The 20,956-nt window shown below is 42.6% G+C and overlaps 1 protein-coding gene across 1 annotated transcript in view; it reads left to right on the forward strand.

Moving 5' to 3' along the window:
* The first annotated feature begins 11,480 nt into the window (after positions 1-11,480).
* Positions 11,481-20,956, forward strand: part of LOC120019739 (potassium channel subfamily K member 3-like) — a 57,494-nt gene continuing 48,018 nt past the window's right edge. Inside the window, exon 1 of the mRNA XM_038963162.1 lies at positions 11,481-11,763. Within this exon, the coding sequence (XP_038819090.1) occupies positions 11,481-11,763 (283 nt within the window). The remainder of the gene's footprint in view (positions 11,764-20,956) is intronic.

The following is a 20,956-nucleotide window of genomic DNA, read 5'->3' on the forward strand; positions in this document are numbered from 1 at the left end:
TCTCGTTGCAGCTCTGTGAGATCCTTAGCAGAGGTGTCGTAGTACTTTGCCTGTTTCTGTTGTCTTTCTTTGAACTTCTCCAGTTGACAGTTTGCCATCCCCGGTCTCAGAAGATTTTCACTCATTATAAGTAGTGTCTTTGTACGTCTCCCCATGAGCACCATTGCAGGGCTGTTGTCTGTTCCTTGTGACAGGGTTTTTCTGTGATCCAGCATGGCCAGATATGGGTCAGCAGCACCTGCTCTCTTTGCTTTTGCCATCAGTCTTTTGGCTGTTTTCACTGCCGATTCCACTTTCCCATTACTTTGTGGGTATCCTGGAGACGATGTTTTGTGTGTAAAGTCCCAAGCCTTACTGAAACTTCGGAACTCGTCTGAAGAGTACTGGGGACCATTGTCTGAGTAAAGGATTTCAGGTATCCCATAGTTTTCGAATGACCATTTTCGACTGTGTGTTTTCCAAATGGTCCACTTCCCAGAAGTTGGAGAGATAATCAACTGTGACCATGTAGTCTCTGTCATTGAACTGGAACAGGTCGGTCCCTATTTTTTCCCAGGGATGCTTTGGTGCTTCATGTGGCCTCAACGTTTCTTTCTGCTGCTTCATACCCCATGCAGTGCAGGTGCTACATTGTGCCATGTATGTTCTCAGCTGTGCATTCATGCCTGGCCAGTAGACACACTCGCAAGCTCTTCTCAGACATCCCTCTGTTCCTATGTGTGACGAATGGATTCTCTGCATTATCTCTGACCCGAGGGCAGTAGGCACAACAGCTCGCTCACCTCTGAAGAGAACTCCATTTTGCACACTCAGCTCATCTCTGTTGTGAAAATACATGGCTACTTCCAAGGGTACATGTCCATTCACTTCAGGCCACCCCTGCAGGATTACATTTTTCAGTGTCTGGAGCTCCCGGTCCAGCTCAGTGGCTCTCTGGATGCCCTTTAGTCTCTCGCTTGACACAGGTAGTGTATCATATTGATTGATTCCACTTCGACCTCCACAGGGCCTCTGTAGTCTTGTTCTGTGAGGTTCTCTCTGCTCAGGGTGTCGGCCAGCACCACATGTTTTCCTGGAATGTATTGGAGACTGACCTCGTAGCTTTGGAGTCTCATGAGCATGCGTTGTATTCTTTTTGGTGCGCTGAGGAGAGGCTTTGTCATGATGCCCTCTAGAGGCTTGTGATCTGACTGCACTTCCACAGTTCGTCCATATGTGAATTGGTGGAACCTCTCCATGCCAGACACCACTGCAAGCAGCTCCTTCTCTATCTGTGCATACCCTTTTTCAGTTTCTGTCAGGGCTCTGCAAGCAGCTCCTTCTCTATCTGTGCATACCCTTTTTCAGTCTCTGTCAGGGCTCTGCTGGCGTATGCTATTGGTTGTCCTCCCTGCATCAAGGCCGCTCCTAACCCACTCTCTGAAGCATCACACTGTAGTACAAGCTGCTCTGTTGGGTTGTAGTATTTCAGCACAGGGGTCTGTGCAATGGTATCCCTGATTTTATTGAAAGCCTGCCCATGTCTCTCTGACCACTCCCACAGTGAGTCCTTGTGTGTTAGCTGTCGCAGTAGCTCGCAGATCTCCGTGGCGTGGCTTCAGAACTTGGCTAGGTAGTTTACCATGCCCAGGAAGCGCTGCACCCCTTGCACATCTGTAGGCCTAGGCATCTGTTTGATGGCTGTCACTTTTCCTGGGTCCACTTTTAACCCCTCTGATGTTAGCAGGTGGCCAATGTGGGGCACTTCCTTCAGCCTGAGCTGCAGCTTCTCCGGATTCAGCTTGATATCGAGCTTCCTGCATCTGTCCAGGAGCATTTTCAGGTTTTTGTCATGGTCCAGAGTAGCCGCTTCATCATTGTCTCCTTCTCCCACAATCAGGATGTCATCTGTAATGATTTGGACTCCTGGAAGACCTTCCATTGCCTGGTTCAACTTCCTCTGAAAGATCTCTGGGGCTGGACTGATTCCCATTGGCATGCGCAGCCACCTGTAGTGTCCCATGGGAGTAGAGAATGTGGTGAGATAGCTGGATTCCTCCTCCAGTTCCACATGCCAAAATCCATTTTTTACATCACAAACTGTGCTCTGTTCAGATCTGGCAGCACATCTTCAATAGTGGGAAGTGGGTAATGGCTCCTCTTGAGCGCCTTGTTGAGAGGTTTCGGATCAATGCACACTCTTAGTTTTCCAGACGGTTTCTTCACTACGATCAGGCTGCTAATCCAATCTGTGCTTTTTTCAACTGCTTTTATCATCCATCTTTTCTCTAGACCACTGAGCTCCTCTTTGAGTGGTTTATATAGTGCTACTGGCACTCTTCTCTTTGGCAGCTGGACGGGCTCCACTCGCTCATCCACTTCCAGCTTCAGTTCACCGGGTAAGCATCCATCTCCCTGGAATACATCAGAGTACTCCTGTTTAATTTGCTCTTTAGTCCAGGATCCTGTTGTTTTCTCGATGGCCAGGATGTTGTGATGTTGCACAGTAATCAACTCCATTGCCTGGATAGCCTTACTGCCTAGATTTGGCATGTGCACATTCTTGTTGACTACGATGAACTCAACTCGGTAGGTTTTCTTATTTGGTTGGATTGATCACTTTAAGTGTGCAAGTCCCCAGTGGTGTCTGAGTACTCTTGTTATACATCACCAATACCTGACTGCAGGGCTCTAGGTGACTGGCTTGCATGGATAACATTACAACTAGCACCACAATCTAGCTGAAATTTTGTTGACCAGCATGGTTGCAAAGAGAGCTGCACTGGGGTCTGTGGTTTTCTCCTGCACCACGTTGATGCTCTCTGACTTTGGCCCTAGTGTGATGCACAGAACATCCTCACCACTCTGAGTCAGCTGATGCATTTTCCATTGCTAGGACTCTGTTTCTCTTGCTGGTCCCTGCACTTTTGCAAACCGTAGAGAAGTGATTGTTTTTTTCCAAAGGATTTACATTTTTGTCCATGTTAGGGCATTTTTCCTTTTTTCTCTCGTGTCCGTCCACAGTATCTGCATTATATAATGCTCTGTCCCTCTGTAGGGTCTCCTCTACTGCATGCACTTCTACAGGGCCCTGCACATTTATGACTTTAGCTCTGTCTGGACAGTTCTACAGCTCTTCCAATCTGTATGCATTTCTCTAAACTGAGATCAGTCTCTCTGAGTAAGCACTCTCTTAAGTGTGGGTCACACGTGCCACACACAATCCTGTCCCTGATAAGAGAGTCTGTGATTACTCCAAAGTTACAGGTGGTCACTAGAGTCCTCAATTCAGGGAGATATTTGTCTAAACTCTCATCTTGGCCCTGACTTCACATGAAAAAAAGTATATCTCTCTATTGTTTCATTTTTCTTGGGATCACAAAATGCATCCAATGCTGCAATTACTTCCTCAACAGAGATATTGTCTTTTGTACTGCCCACACATAGGGTCTCACAAATCTCTCTGCCTTTTTCCCCAATGAGATAATACAGTAGCTTCACTTTCTAGTCATCAGGTTTTTCTCTCGCTGTAAGAGCCATGTACAAATTGAATTCCTCTTTCCATCTTTTCCAGGTCAGTGCTAAATTGCAATCATCAAAGTCTATTTTCCCCGGAGGTTTCAGTGCATTTTCCATGGCGATTTAGTTGTAGAATGGAACGTTAGCTACTCACAAATCCGCTTGTAACCAATAGCCAGCTAGCTTTTAGCATAGAGTCTCTCACGATAGCCAGCTAACGTAGACATTCGGCACGATGACTAGCCTGTAAACGAGGCACTTTTTCAAACTGCTGCCTGGGATGTATTCTTCATTTACATCGATGAGATCCAGGTTCTTTTGAGTACTGCTGCCACCATGTTTCAGTATGCTTTGTGTTGTAGTCACGACAGACAAAGATATATAGTTAAGCGAACTTTACCTGGCATGTTGTCGACCAGCACATTAATAAAGTAAATAACAACTGGTTTCCGTTTCATGTGTAACATCAATATGAGTAACATCAATATTGCTACAACAGGGAGATATAATAGACAGCCAAGTGGTAAATTGCATTTTGTTATGAAGAAAGGACAAAGCTTATTGATAATGAACTTCACAACCAAAATGACTCTACTACTTGCATCTGCTTGGCTGAGTAATTAATTAACCTACTAGATTATCAAATCAGGTATTTTTTTATACAACTTTTCACATTACCGTTGTTGATTAAGTCATCTGTGTCATCAGGGCAGTACCCCGGGTCAAGCTAATTCTAGGTGGTTACCACAGCCACAAAGTCATAAAACCCACCTATTTCTACAATTTCTCCTCTTAAAATGTATTTTAAACCTAACCTTAAATTAAGACCAAAAAGCAAATGTTTATCATGTATTTTTATAGCCAATTTGGACTTTGTGGCTGTGGTAACCCTAATTCTATGCTTTACAGATGTAGACTGACTGTAGCTCCAGGTTGTATTAGATTCACACCGTTACAGTTTGTTGCTCCAAATGCACTGTATTAGTCAGACTCAGACGTGCGTTAGCTACCACTATAGCTGCACCCATTATTTAGTTTGCCCTATACAATACAGAATAGACTTGTATGAGCTACGAACTAATTTACAAATCCTACTTGTAGGCTAACGTTAGCTAGCTAGCCGTCCTCACTAGCATTATCAAATGATAACCTTACATAGCTAACCAGCAGTATCTACAATACACAATAACCGTGTATGAGCTAGCTACACTACGTTAGCTAGCCTGCCTCGCTAGCCAATGTAAGCTAGCCTGCCTCACTTTATTAAAAGATAGCTACCAGCAGTCACGTTATCAAGCTAACTTTGTTAGCTAAATTATACCAGAGAGGTCATTAGCTATATTCCATTATCTCTGGTTATACTCACCACCATCGTTGCACACTAGCTAGCATAACTGGTGCAGATTTGGAGACCGACAAACTCCAAGCACCTATTCCACATACTAGCTAGCACACCAAATAATTTTGTAATTCCGTATAGGACCCGTGATCCTTAGAACGCGTTGGGGGCGATGAAACAACAGAGCCCCATTCAATGAAGGGAGTTTGGCAAAAGGGAGCATGATTTGTTGACATATTGTAATCCAAACCCAACCTTCATTTACTCATCATTGTGACACACTGAGGTTCTAAACTCAGTTGTAGACGAGACTGGCTTTATGATCAAAATTAACCTATTTACACATTGTAGTAAATTGTGTTACTAGAATACATTTTTGACTCATATCGATGCCACATTGGCCATTTTCAAAGGGATTAGTTGCCTTTTAGGGGCAGTTAACGTTGAACTCTGCCAGTTTAAAGTTTTTCTGAAGACAAAAAACAACAGAACAATTCAACTATAGTAGAGTAAAGTGCAGAGTACAGTATGGTACAAAGTGTCTTGTGGATTAAATAAAAGTTCAGTGACATTTTGGCAGGTGTGAAAATAGCCTTGAGCTAGAGCTAAACTGAGCAGCAAGTGTACGAGAGCAGAAATTACACCTTGCTTGTGAACAGGGACACAAGAAGGCCCTTGGACTGAAATGCCAGTGCTATTAGCCTAGAATGTTGTGTCTTAAACTCTACATGTACAGTCAGATTATTGGCACCCTAAAAAGGGTGGGGGGGAAAAGACTGTATAAAATATATAATACAATTACAGAGCTACAGTATATTGTATTCTCCCAAAAGATGGGGAATTATATTATTTTATACTAATAACATTTTACAAAATAATTTGATTTTCTCTAAAAAAAGATTGGGGTCAAAATTATTGGCACCCATTTTTAAATACATTTCAATACCTCACCTTGCAAGGATAACGGCACTGAGGCTTTAAAAAAAATATTTTATGAGATTGGAGAAGACATCGGGATGGTTCTTAGTCCATTCCTCCATACAGAATATTTCCTGATCCTTGATATCCTTCATCTGCCATTATGGACTGCCCTCTTCAATTCAAACCACAAGGTTTTCAATGGGGTTCACGTGCGGAGACTGAGATGGCAATTGCAAAATGTTGATTTGTTGTTCAATTGACCATTTTTTTAATTTTATTTTTTTAAATTTTATCCCATTTTCTCCCCAATTTTCATGGTATCCAATCGCTAGTAATTACTACCTTGTCTCATCGCTACAACTCCCGTACGGGCTCGGGAGAGACGAAGGTCGAAAGCCATGCGTCCTCCGAAGCACAACCCAACCAGCCGTACTGCTTCTTAACACAGCGCGCCTCCAACCCGGAAGCCAGCCGCACCAATGTGTCGGAGGAAACACCGTGTACCTGGCCCCCTTGGTTGGCGCGCACTGCGCCCGGCCCGCCACAGGAGTCGCTGGAGCGCGATGAGACAAGGATATCCCTACCGGCCAAACCCTCCCTAACCCGGACGACGCTATGCCAATTGTGCGTCGCCCCACGGACCTCCCGGTCGCGGCCGGCTGCGACAGAGCCTGGGCGCGAACCCAGAGACTCTGGTGGCGCAGTTAGCACTGCGATGCAGTGCCCTAGACCACTGCGCCACCCGGGAGGCCAATTGACCATTTCTTATTGGATAATTTTGATGTGTGCTTGGGGTTATTGTCTTGCTGGAAGATCCACTTGCGGCCAAGTTTCAGCCTCCTAGCAGAGGCAACCAGGAGTAACACGGCAAGTGGAGTTTAGACCAAAAAGCTCTATTTTTGTCTCATCAGACCACATGACCTTCTCCCATTCCTCCTCTGGATCATCCAGATGGTCATTGGCAAACTTCAGACGGGCCTGGACATGCGCTGGCTTGAGCAGGGGGACCTTGCGTGCACTGCAGGATTTTAATCCATGACGGCGTAGTGTGTTACTAATGTTTTTCTTTGAAACTGTGGTCCCAGCTCTCTTCAGGTCATTGACCAGGTCCTGCCGTGTAGTTCTGGGCTGATCCCTCACCTTCCTCATGATCATTGATGCCCCACGAGGTGAGATCTTGCATGGAGCCCCAGACCGAGGGTGATTGACCGTCATCTTGAACTTCTTCCATTTTCTAATAATTGCGCCAACAGTTGTTGCCTTCTCACCAAGCTGCTTGCCTATTGTACTGTAGCCCATCCCAGCCTTGTGCAGGTCTACAATTCTATCCCTGATGTCCTTACACAGCTCTCTGGTTTTGGCCATTGTGGAGAGGTTGGAGTCTGTTTGATTGAGTGTGTGGACAGGTGTCTTTTATACAGGTAACGAGTTCAAACAGGTGCAGTTAATACAGGTAATGAGTGGAGAACAGGAGGGCTTCTTAAAGAAAAACTAACAGGTCTGTGAGAGCCGGAATTCTTACTGGTTGGTAGGTGATCAAATACTTATGTCATGCAATAAAATTCAAATGAATTACTTAAAAATCATACAATGTGCTTTTCGGGATTTTGGTTTTAGATTCCGTCTCTCACAGTTGAAGTGTACCTATGATAAAAAATACAGACCTCTACATACTTTGTAAGTAGGAAAACCTGCAAAATTGGCAGTGTATCAAATACTTGTTCTCCCCACTGTATATATTTATATAAGTATTCAGACCCTTTGCTTTGCCGCGAAATTGAGCTCAGGTGCATCTTGTTTCCATTGATCATCCTTGAGATGTTTCTACAACTTGATTCTATTCAATTGATTGGACATGATTTGGAAAGGCACACCGTTGTCTATAAAAGGTCCCACAGTTGACAATGCATGTCAGAGCAAAAACCAAGCCACGATGTTGAAGGAATTGTCCATAGAGCTCTGAGCTCCGAGATCTGGGGAAGGGTGCCAAAAAATGTCTGCATCACTGAAGGTCCCCAAGAACACAATGGCCTCCATCATTCTTAAATGGAAGAAGTTTGGAACCACCAATACTCTTCTTAGAGCTGGCCGCCCGACCAAACTGAGCAATCGGGGGGGAAGGGTCTTGGTCAGGGAGGTGACCAAGAACCCAATGGTCACTCTGACAGGGCTCCAGAGTTCCTCTGTGGAGATGGGAGAACCTTCCAGAAGGACAACCATCTATGCAGCACTCCACCAATCAGGCCTTTATGGTAGAGTGGTTAGACGGAAACCACTCCTCAGTAAAAGGAACATGACAGCCAGCTTGGAGTTTGCAAAAAGGCATCCAAAGGACTCTCAGACAATGAGAAACAAGATTCTCTGGTCTGATGAAACCAAGATTGAACTCTTTGGCCTGAATGCCAAGCGTCACGTCTGGAGGGAACCTGGCACCATGCCTACGGTGAAGCATGGTGGTGGCACCATCATGCTGTGGGGATGTTTTTCATTAGCAGGGACTGGGAGACTAGTTAGGATCGAGGGAAAGATGAACGGAGCAAAGTATAGAGAGATCTTTGATGAAAACCTGCTCCAGAGCGCTCAGGACCTGTTCTTGAGTGGCCCAGTCAGAGCCCGGACTTGAACCCGATCGAACGTCTCTGGAGAGACCTGAAAATAGCTGTGTAGTGACGCTCCCCATCCAATCTGACAGTGCTTGAGAGGATCTACAGAGAAGAATGGGAGAAACTGCCAAATACAGGTGTGCCCTCCTTGTAGTGTCATACCCAAAAAGATTCAAAGGTCCTTTAACAAAGTACTGAGTAAAGGTTCTGAATACTTATGTAAATGTGATATGTTAGTTTTTTATATTTTATCATTATGGGGTATTGTGTGTAGATTTATGAGGAGAAAAAAAACTATTTAATTCATTTTAGAATAAAACTGTAACGTACTGTAACAAAATGTGATTAAAGTCAAAGGGTCTGAATGATACTATTCAATGATACTATTTAGGCCTATTTGCAAACTGATCAACAGCTATTGTTTCAATTAAACCTAGTTTTCAACTGAAATAAACAATACAAATAGTCCAAGGGTTTCAAGCTTTGGTTTATTTCAAAAGTAATCTTCAAGTGTATCATTAATATGTTGGATTCATGTCTCCATCTCAAAAATAATAGGACTAAATCAAATCAAACTTTATTTAAATATATTTAAAGTTTGATTAGATTAGATTCCGTCCTATTCTTTAACTTTGATGTTTGGTTATGATAGAGACGTGAATCCAACATGTCAAAGATTATTTTGTAGCAAACTGGATATTGAATTGTGGTTGGTTGTCAACGCAACCAAATATCAACATTTAAAGGAGATGTATATTATGTTTGGATAGTTCAATCTGTGCCACTGACTTAGTCTGGCTTTAATTCCAGTTTGACTATACAAATTATTCATTGTTATGTTGGATTCATGTCTCAATCTCAACTAAATATCTGAGGGGTCACAGTTTAAGAATAGGACTAAATCAAATCAAACTTTAAATGCGCTTTAAATTCAGAGGTGACTCCGGGATGTTGGCCTTCTAGGTAGAGTTCCTCTGTCCAGTGTCTGTGTTCTTTTGCTCATCTTAATCTTTTCTTTTTATTGGCCAGTCTGAGATATGGCTTTTTCTTTGCAACTATGCCTAGAAGGCCAGCATCCCGGAGTCGACTCTTCACTGTTGACGTTGAGACTGGTGTTTTGCGGGTACTATTTAATGAAGCTGCCAGTTGAGGACTTGTGAGGCACCTGTTTCTCAAACTAGACACTCTAATGTACTTGTCCTCTTGCTCAGTTGTGCACCGGGGCCTCCCACATGCGCTGTTCTGTGAAGGGAGTAGTACACAGCGTTGTACGAGATCTTCAGTTTCTTGCCAATTTCTCCCATGGAATAGCCTTCATTTCTCAGAACAAGAATAGACTGACGAGTTTCAGAAGAAAGGTCTTTGTTTCTGGCCATTTTGAGCCTGTAATCGAACCCACAAAAGCTGATGCGGCAGCTACTCAACTAGTCTAAAGAAGGCCAGTTTTATTACTTATTTAATCAGCACAACAGTTTTCAGCTGTGCTAACATAATTGCAAAAGGGTTTCCTAATGATCAGTTATATTTTTTAAATGATAAACTTGGATTAGCTAACACAACGTGCCATTGGAACACAGGAGTGATATTCCATTAAAAGTCAGCCGTTTCCAGCTACAATAGTCATTTACAACATTAACAATGTCTACACTGTATTTCTGATCAATTTGATGTTATTTTAATGGACGGAAAATGTGCTTTTCTTTCAAAAACAAGGACATTTCTATGTGATCCCAAACTTTTGAACGGTAGTGTATATGTATTTATTTCTATGTGTATGTATAGGTGTGTATGTGTATGTATATATATTAGCAAAATAATATATGGGGGATTGGAAGTGATGCAGAAAATTACATTGATTGAAGCTACAATCTATCTGCAATATTAAAGCTGATCTACCCCCTAAATGTATAAAAATAAATATATATAGATTTTATATTTCGCTGCGTTGTCAACCAAACACAATTCATGAATCTTTTTGTAATACAGTAACTAGCCTAAAGTTAAGGTTTTCTTACAAACGAGTGTAACAGTTGTTATTCAACCCAATGGTTAACACATCCATGGACACATTTTGAGGTTAGCCTACTGTAACTGTAAGTGTCTTCTTATGTAATCATGTTCAAGATAGCATGCAAAGGTCACAGGTCTGTGGCAATCTTCACAATTGCTGTTAAAAAACTGTGCAGCATTTTTATCAGCATTGATCACGTGCACAATGTACTTTTAATGTAATCTCAACTGCAATCCAGGATATTTGGTTGTGCTATTATAGATGAACCACAGTGATAAGTATAAATACAAAATATCTTTTGTATATCTTTTGCTTTTAAATTGTTGAAATTGCAGTGATAACACATTTACAATAGATGACAACAACACCAAAAATCTGAAATAGTTTTACCGTTAGAATTTGTTTGTGTTGTGAGATGGTTGAAACCATAGTGATAACACATTGGGAATTCAACAAACTTCTGGATGTTTTCTTTAGTGGGTTAATAAAGGTTGACATCTCGTGTTTTACCTTTATTTAACTAGGCGAGTCAGTTTAAGAACAAAATCTTATTTTCAATGACGCCTACGAACTGCCTTGTTCAGGGGCAGAACGACATATCTTTACCTTGTCAGCTCGGGGATACGATCTTACAACATTTCGGTTACTAGTGCAATGCTCTAACAACTAGGCTACTTGACACCCTGCTCATTAATCAACGTCTCAACCAAATATCACCTTTCCGCGTTGAAATTAAGTTGTGGTGGGCAGTGGGATGTTTTTTCCTATCATGCAATGTCAAAAAACAGCACTATTTTGTCAAATGGTGATATAACCAAAAACTTGCCGTCTACAGTTGCCTACCTCCCGCTCTCTGCAGACATACGCACAGACCCTGAGCACGCACACGCAGAAGGCACGCAGTGTGAGGGGGGTTCGCAATAGGAGTGGGTGGTGATGAAACGAACAGCTCCGCGAGTAAATGGGCGCTTCGGCAAATAAGGTAATCAGAGAGCTTTCATAGCGCCACTGTCCCTGTCTATAGAGACAGCCTAGCCATGAACCAGCCGAGCCCCCCATCCTCAAGATCTGCGTTCAAACTTTTGGAGCCCGTCTACTCACCCTGACCATGAAGAGACAAAACGTGAGGACCCTGTCGCTCATCATTTGCACGTTCACCTACCTGTTAGTCGGTGCGGCTGTCTTCGATGCCTTGGAATCTAAGAAGGAGAAGACCCAGAAGAAGAAAGTGTACGACCGAAAACAAGAGCTGATGAACACCTACAATCTCTCTCAATTCAACTTCGATGAGCTGGAGAGGGTGGTGTTGCAGCTGAAGCCTCACAAAGCCGGGGTACAGTGGAAATTCGCTGGATCTTTTTACTTTGCAATCACGGTGATCACGACCATAGGTAAGATTCGTTATACCAGTGACGTCTTGCATTTGAATGCGTTGCATTAGTCAAAGCAAACACCAAAATAGCCTAGGCAATGCGTAGACTATGTGCCATGGCCTTGCAAGTTGGAGAAGGGATTCATTCAAATTAGCCTTTATGACCTTGCTGAAGATTACATTTAGTCCATCACGTTTCATGCTATTTTTAGTTGACAAACAATCCAATTTGCATCAGTCTATTGGGTTATTATTATTATTAGCATAGGCTTTACTAAAGCAAACAGACACATTTAAAATTAGTTTACACAATATTTCTAAATAGTTGCATTGGTATGGAACAGGGCTGGCCATAGCCTTTTGTGGACCCTAAGCGAAATTTTGTCCCGGTGGGCAAAACATTTTAGTGGCCCTCCTCTTTTGCAGCGGAGAGATTTTTTCGTTTTTGTTTTAGACTTAATTTCCTGCAATTCTACACATTTTGCCATGGGGTGTAGAGAAAATGTTGCATTTTTAAAGCAAGTTTGTTACAATTGTACAGATTTTGCAGTGAGGTGAAGCGAAGATTTAGCAATTTTATAACTAATTTCATGCAATTCTACTCATTCTGCAATTCTCCACATTTTGCCATAGGGTGGAGAAACATTTTTGCAGTTTACAAACTAATTTCCTGCAATTCTACACATTTTGCCATGACTTATGCAATACTAATATGATATCTGAGTTAGAGTGACTAACAAAATCAATGTGAGGCCCCTGGAGGTCAGGGCACCTGGGCATGTTCCCTGCATGCCTGGTCGCTAACTCGACCATTATAGCTGGCGGAGATGAGGTAATTGAGTGACTGTCAGTGACTGACATAATAAGAGAAAAACTGCTGGTGCACAACCAAATTTAGAAATTGCATCTTGTGTATTCAACTACTCAACTCTAAACAGTAAGTTGTGACACAATTTATTTTTTATTTTTAAATGTATATATATACAGTGGGGCAAAAAAGTATTTAGTCAGCCACCAATTGTGCAAGTTCTCCCACTTAAAAAGATGAGAGAGGCCTGTAATTTTCATAATAGGTACACTTCAACTATGACAGACAAAATGAGAAAAAAAAATCCAGAAAATCACATTGTAGGATTTTTAATGAATTTATTTGCAAATTATGGTGGAAAATAAGTATTTGGTCAATAACAAAAGTTTATCTCAATACTTTGTTATATACCCTTTGTTGGCAATGACAGAGGTCAAACGTTTTCTGTAAGTCTTCACAAGGTTTTCACACACTGTTGCTGGTATTTTGGCCCATTCCTCCATGCAGATCTCCTCTAGAGCAGTGATGTTTTGGGGCTGTTGCTGGGCAACACGGACTTTCAACTCCCTCCAAAGATTTTCTATGGGGTTGAGATCTGGAGACTGGCTAGGCCACTCCAGGACCTTGAAATGCTTCTTACGAAGCCACTCCTTCGTTGCCCGGGCGGTGTGTTTGGGATCATTGTCATGCTGAAAGACCCAGCCACGTTTCATTTTCAATGCCCTTGCTGATGGAAGGAGGTTTTCACTCAGAATTTCACGATACATGGCCCCATTCATTCTGTCCTTTACACGGATCAGTCGTCCTGGTCCCTTTGCAGAAAAACAGTCCCAAAGCATGATGTTTCCACCCCCATGCTTCACAGTAGGTATGGTGACCTTTGGATGCAACTCAGCATTCTTTGTCCTCCAAACAAGACGAGTTGAGTTTTTACCAAAAAGTTATATTTTGGTTTCATCTGACCATATGACATTCTCCCAATCTTTTTTATTTATTTATTTATTTTTAAATTGTATCCCCTTTTCTCCCCAATTTTTGTGGTATCCAATCGCTAGTAATTACTATCTTGTCTCATCGCTACAACTCCCGTACGGGCTCGGGAGAGACGAAGGTCGAAAGCCACGCGTCCTCCGAAGCACAACCCAACCAAGCCGCACTGCTTCTTAACACAGCGCGCCTCCAACCCGGAAGCCAGCCGCACCAATGTGTCGGAGGAAACACCGTGCACCTGGCCCCCTTGGTTAGCGCGCACTGCGCCCGGCCCGCCACAGGAGTCGCTGGAGCGCGATGAGACAAGGATATCCCTACCGGCCAAACCCTCCCTAACCCGGACGACGCTAGCCCAAGTGTGCGTCGCACAATTAAAAACATTATATATATATGTTTTTGTTGGGAGCACTCCAGCAGCCACGATCTCTTATGCGATCTCTTATGCCTAGGGCCGGCCCTGCTATGAGAGTTTGCAGTAGGTTTTGAAATGATTAAGATCAACTTTTACCTGTTTTATAGTGAGATAACATTGCAAACATGGTGTTTAATGTTAGGACCCTAGGCTTCTTTTTTGACTGGACTTCTGCTACGGAGTATGTCTTACAAAGCAATCCATCACAACCGTAGAATATATATTATCTTTAACAGGTTGCAATCATAATCTTTGCAAGAGGCGTTGGAATAATGGCTATTCAGAAGTATCAGGTGCAAACGTTGAGCCTAACCAAAGCGTGGTCTTATAAAAGTCTCAACAGATAATATTCTATATGTTAAACAAATTCATCTCCACATAATATTTAGGTTTGAAAGTGAAAGGTTTGAAAGGTTTGAAAGTTTCTACTGCCAAAAGAGAAATGTAGCCTACATGATGGAGGAAATACACTGACCTAAATCCCTCAATCACACATTTCCCACTATCACCTTTTATATGAAGTAAATACAATGCACCTTCCTCCATACCATCACCCTCATCCCCAGCCTCATCTCTGGTCCCTACCTCTGACTCGGCTCTGTATTGGGTGACTTGGAGCAGTTGTGCTTGGTGACCCAAGGTGGTGATAACCCTATCACATGTAGAGGACTAATTGCATGCGAACCCGATCCAAGAAGCTGAAACCGCATGCTGTAATTGTGAGCCCACTGGCTGGCAGTGACACAGTGTTTGGCTGTTCAATTCACCATTAACTATTGATGGCAACACCAGAGTTTGCACTGTTCAACTGGCATCTCATCCACACACCGACTCTTACAGTATATTGTATACTCTACACACACACACACACACACACACACACACACACACACACACACACACACACACACACACACACACACACACACACACACACACACACACACACACACACACACTAGATACTGTAGAAACGCAATTACACCAAGTCATAACCCCATGATAATGCATAAGTGAAGTCACATCTCTGGCAGACACACAGCTACATCTCTTGAGAAACACACTGCATAACCCGAAAACACTGACCATTTCTCAAAACGAGACCGAGTCAAGACCGAGACCGGGAGGGGACAAGGGGTCCGAGACAGAGTCAAGACCGAGATCTGTAAATGAGTTCAATTCAAGACCGTGATTGTAATTTTGTCAAATCAAATCGTATTTGTCACATGCGCCGAATACAACAGATCCACCTTTCAGTGAAATGCTTACTTACAAGCCCTTAACCAACAATGCTTTAAGAAGTTTAAGTAAAAAATAGAAAATAAAAGTAACAAATAATAAAACAGCAGCAGTAAAATAACAATAGCGAGGCTATATACAGGGGGAACCGGTACAGAGTCAATGTGTGGGGGCACCGGTTAGTCGAGGTAATATGTACATGTATGTAGAGTTAAAGTGACTATGCATAGATAATAAATAGAGAGTAGCAGCAGTGTAAAAGAGGGGTCTGGGTAGCCCTTTGATTAGCTGTTCAGGAGTCTTATGGCTCGGGAGTAGAAGCTGTTAAGAAGCCTGCTGGACCTAGACTTGGCGCTCCGGTACCGCTTGCCGTGCGGTAGCAGAGAGAACAGTCTATGACTAGGGTGGCTGGAGTCGTTGACAATTTTTAGGGCCTTCCTCTGACAGCGCCTGGTATAGAGGTTCTGGATGGCAGGCAGCTTAGCCCCAGGGATGTATTGGGCCGTACGCACTACCCTCTGTAGTGCCTTGCGGTCAGAGGCCAAGCAGTTGCCATACCATGCAGTGATGCAACCAGTCAGAATGCTCTCGATGGTGCAAATGTAGAACTTTTTGAGGATCTGAGGACCCATGCCAAATCTTTTCAGTCTCCTGAGGGGGAAAAGGTATTGTCATGCCCTCTTCACGACTGTCTTGGTGTGTTTGGACCATGATAGTTTGTTGGTGATGTGGACACTGTGCCTGGCCTTGCAGTCATGTGTGAACAGGGAGTACAGGAGGGGACTGAGCATGCACCCCTGAGGGGCCCCCGTGTTGAGGATCTGCGTGGCGGATGTGTTGTTGCCTACCCTTATCACCTGGGGGCGGCCCGTCAAGAAGTCCAGGATCCAGTTGCAGAGGGAGGTGTTCAGTCCCAGGGTCCTTAGCTTAGTGATGAGCTTTGTGGTCAGTATGGTGTTGAACGCTGAGCTGTAGTCAATTAATTGCATTCTCACATACACTACCGGTCAAAAGTTATAGAACACCTACTCATTCAAGGTTTATTTTTTATTTTTGCCAAGTGTGTGCAAAGCTGTCATCAAGGAAAAGGGTGGCGATTTGAAGAATCTCAAATATCAAATTTCTTTAGATGTGTTTAACATTTTTTTGGTTACTACATGATTCCAAATGTTTTGATGTCTTCACTATTATTCTACAATCTAGAAAATAGTAAAAATAAAGAAAAAACCCTTGAATGAGTAGGTGTTCTCAAACTTTTGACCGGTAGTGTAGGTGTTTTTGTCCAGGTGGGAAAGGGCAGTGTTGAGTGCAATAGAGATTGCATCATCTGTGGATTTGTTGGGGCGGTATGCAATTTGGAGAGGGTCTAGAGTTTCTGAGATAATGGTGTTGAAATCACCAACATAATAAGAGTTCAAAATGTCCAATATTTCTGTGTTCATATTTCAGAACATATGGATTCTTTAGACATTCAAAATAGTGAAAAAATGCATGCTGAGGGAAAACAGAGCCACTCTACAAATGATTACTTACCCAAACACAGTGGGGAACAATGGGCATTCTACTCCTTTAGAAAAGGGCAAAGGATTTCTAAAATAATTATAATAATAATATAATAATAACGATAATGATATTATTATTTTCAATCATGTTCTGATTTTATCTCTTCAATTTTTGTTAGAAAAGATAGGGTTAACTCTGAAGAGAAAAAAAGATCCAATCAGGATTTTTCTTTTGTCTCTGGGGAGATAAATGTAGCCAAGTCAGCTATTGGCTAGGCCATCAGAAGCTAGATAAATGCATCCACCATTCAACCGTATTAGGGCAAAAATTTGGAGTGACAGTGGAATCAACTAATCACAGTTTGACTTAATGGGTGGGCCTGTTTTTACAAAAAAGTATGTTAACTTCTGCCTTCTTGAAGGCCGACATGTCAATATGCAATAGCGAAAAGTAGTTTTTCTATGGTCTAGTTAGCTAACTTTTGCTGTTGGCTAGTTTGCAGCGGCTGCAGCTGATGTTATCAAAGAGGATGTTGTTGCTAATTTGTTACCTTCTCCCTTTTAAGCATAACTTTCAACAAGAAGTTAAGTTTCAAATGATCATCATTTGGTGAGTGGAATAGTGTTATGTATTGTAGCGCACTTGCTGTTAGACATCTCTTTGAAAATAACTTGTGTATGAAACATTATTGCATTTAAAGTGGAACTGACTGCATTTTAGCAACATGAAATCTTGTTAAAATCTGTTCATATACACCCACAGGAAGAATATGACACTTTTAAAAACTACCATCCTTTCTATTGGCCAACGTGCAATCACTTGAAAAAAACTGGATGATCTCTGTTCGAGACTATCCTACTAACGGGACATTAAAAACTGTAATATCTTATGTTTCACCGAGTCGTGGCTGAACGGCGACACAGATAATATACAGTTGGCTGGATTTTCCGTGCATCGACAGAACAGCTACGTCTGGTAAGACGAGGGGTCGGGGTGTCTAGGTATTGCTCGCCTGAGGTAGAGCACCTCATGATAAGTTGTAGACCAAACTATCTACTAAGAGAGTTTATTTATATTTTTCGTAGCCGTCTATTTACCACCACAAACCGATGCTGGCACTAAGACCGCACTCAACGAGCTGTATAAGGCCATAAGCAAAAAAGAAAATGCTCATCCAGAGGTGGCACTCCTAGTGGCCGGGGAATTTAATGCAGCTAAACTTAAATCCGTTTTACCTAATTTCTACCAACATATCATATGTGCAACCAGAGGGAAAAAACTCTAGAACACCTTTACTCCACACACAGAGACACATACAAAGCTCACCCTCCATTTGGCAAATCTGACCATAATTCTATCCTCCTGATACCTGCTTACAAGCAAAAACGAATGCAGGAAGTACCAGTGACTCGCTCAATACGGAAGTGGTAGGATGACGTGGATGCTGTTTTGCTAGCACAGACTGGAATATGTTCCGGGATTCATCCAATGGCATTGAGGAGTATACCTACTCAGTCATCTGCTTCATCAAGTACATATACCAACCAGAAGCCATGGATTACAGGCAACATCCGCACTGAGCTAAAGGCTAGAGCTGCCGCTTTCAAAGAGCGGGACATTAACTTCTCTGGGGCAGGTGGGACGCAAACGTCCCACCGGCCAATAGCCAGGGAAAATAGAGCGAGCCATATTCAAATAACATGATATAAAAATCAAACTTTCATTAAATCACACATGTAAGATACCAAATTAAAGCTACACTCGTTGTGAATCCAGCCAACATGTCAGATTTCAAAAAAGCTTTTCGGCGAAAGAATAAGATTCTATTATCTGATGACAGCACATCAGTAAACAAACAGAGTAGCATATTTCAACACTGCAAACACGACACAAAACGCAGAAATAAAATATAAATCATGCCTTACCTTTGACGAAATTCTTTTGTTGGCACTCCAATATGTCCCATAAACATCACAAATGGTCCTTTTGTTCGATTAATTCCGTCGATATATATCCAAAATGTCAATTTATTTGGACCGTTTCATCCAGAAAAACACAGCTTCCGACTTTCGCCAATTCACTACAAAATATATCAAAAGTTACATGTAAATTTACCAAAAGATTTCAAACTACTTTTGTCATACAACGTTAGGTATTTTTAAACGTTAATAATCGATCAATTTGAAGACGGGATGATCTGTGTTAAATACAAAACGAAACCAAACTGACGCAACTTTTTTCATAACATGACTCTCTCCAAACATTTACTTCATGTGACCCTCATTTACGATAGCCCTACTTCTTCAGTACACAAAGGAATAACCTCAACCGATTTCCAAGGACTGGTGACATCCATTGGAAGTGGTAGGAACTGCAAGCAAGTCCTTTAAAAATCTGGTGTCTCTTAAAAACCTAATTGAAAAGACAGTGACATCAAAAAAATACAAATTCTGAATGGTTTGTCCTCAGGGTTTTGCCTGCTACATAAGTTCTGTTATTCTCACAGACATGATTCAAACAGTTTTAGAAACTTCAGAGTGTTTTCTATCCAAATCTACTAATAATATGCATATCTTATATTCTGGGGATGAGTAGCAAGCAGTTGAATTTTGGCATGCTATTTTTCCCGAAAGTGAAAAAGCTGCCCCCTGCCCTCAAGAAGTTAATCTGAATCTTCTAAGAAATCCCACTATGCCCTCAGACGAACCATTAAACTGGCAAAGCATCAATAGAGGACTAAGATTGAATCCTACTATGCAGGCTCTGACGCTCGCTGGATGTGGCAGGGTTCGCAAACTATTATGGACTTCAAAGGGAAACCCAGCCGCGAGCTGCCCAGTGACGCGAGCCTACCAGACGAGCTAAATGCCTTTTATGCTTGCTTCGAGGCAAGCAACAGTGAAGCATGAATGAGAGCACCAGCTGTTCTGGACGACTGTGTGATCACGCTCTCGGTAGCCGATGTGAGCAAGACCTTTCAACAGGTCAACATTCACAAGGCCGCGGGGCCAGACGGATTACCAGGACATGTACTCAGAGCATGCGCAGACCAACTGGCATTTTCAAGCTCTCCCTAACCGAGTCTATAATACCTACATGTTTCAAGCAGACCAGCATAGTCCCTGTGCCCAAGAAAGCGAATGTAATCTGCCTAAATGACTATCGCCCTGTATTACTCACGTCGGTAGCCATGAAGTGCTTTGAAAGGCTGGTCATGGCTCAAGTCTAGGTCCAAAAGGCTCCTTAACGGCTTCTACCCCCAAGCCATAAGACTGCTGAACAATTAATAAAATGGCCACCCGGACTATTTACATTTACCCCCCCTTTTGTTTTTTACACAGCTGCTACTCGCTGTTTATTATCTATGCATAGTCACTTTACCCCTACCTACATGTACAAATTACCTCGACTAACCTGTACCCCCGCACATTGACTCGGTACCGGTACCCCCTGTATATAGCCTCGTTATTGATATTTTATTGAGTTACTTTATATTACATTTTTTTTACTTTAGTTTATTTAGTAAATATTTTCTTAACTCTTTCTTGAACTGCATTGTTGGTTAACGGCTTATAAGTAAGCATTTCACGGTTATTCGGCGCATGTTACAAATAAAATTAGGTTTGATTTGATTTTGTTTCTCAGTTTCTCATTCCCAGCTTTGATGCAACTGTACTGTCTCCGCCTTACAGATGGTAACGGTGTGAACAGGCCGTGGCTCTGGTGGCTGAGGTGCGTGAGGATCTTTTTGGCCTTCCTGTGACACCGGGTGCTGTAGATGTCTAGGAGAGTAGACAGTGTGCCCCCTGTGATGCGTTGGGCTGACCGCACCACCCTCTGGAGAGCCATGCAGTTGCAGATGGTGCAATTTCCATACCAGGCGGTCTGGATACAGCCTGACAGGATAATTCAGTGTTGCATCTGTAGAAGTTTGTGAGTGTCTTAGGGGCCAAGCCAACCTTCTTCAGCCTCCTGAGGGTGAGGAAGTGCTGTTATGCCTTCTTCACCATGCTGTCTGTGTTAAGGGACCAATTCATGTTGTCATTGATGTGCACGCCGAGGAACTTGAAGCTTTTAACCCTCTCCATTGTCCTGTCGATGTAGATGGTGGCGTTCTCTCTCTGTTGTCTCCTGTAGTCCACAATCAGCAACTTTATTTTCTTGACATTGAGGGAGATCTTATTTTTCTGTTACCACTCCCCCAGGGGGCTCACCTCCTCCCTGTAGGCTGTCACATCATGGCTGGTAATCAAGCCTACC

The sequence above is a fragment of the Salvelinus namaycush genome, chromosome 24, assembly GCF_016432855.1.
Source record: "Salvelinus namaycush isolate Seneca chromosome 24, SaNama_1.0, whole genome shotgun sequence".
Lineage (NCBI taxonomy): Eukaryota > Metazoa > Chordata > Actinopteri > Salmoniformes > Salmonidae > Salvelinus > Salvelinus namaycush.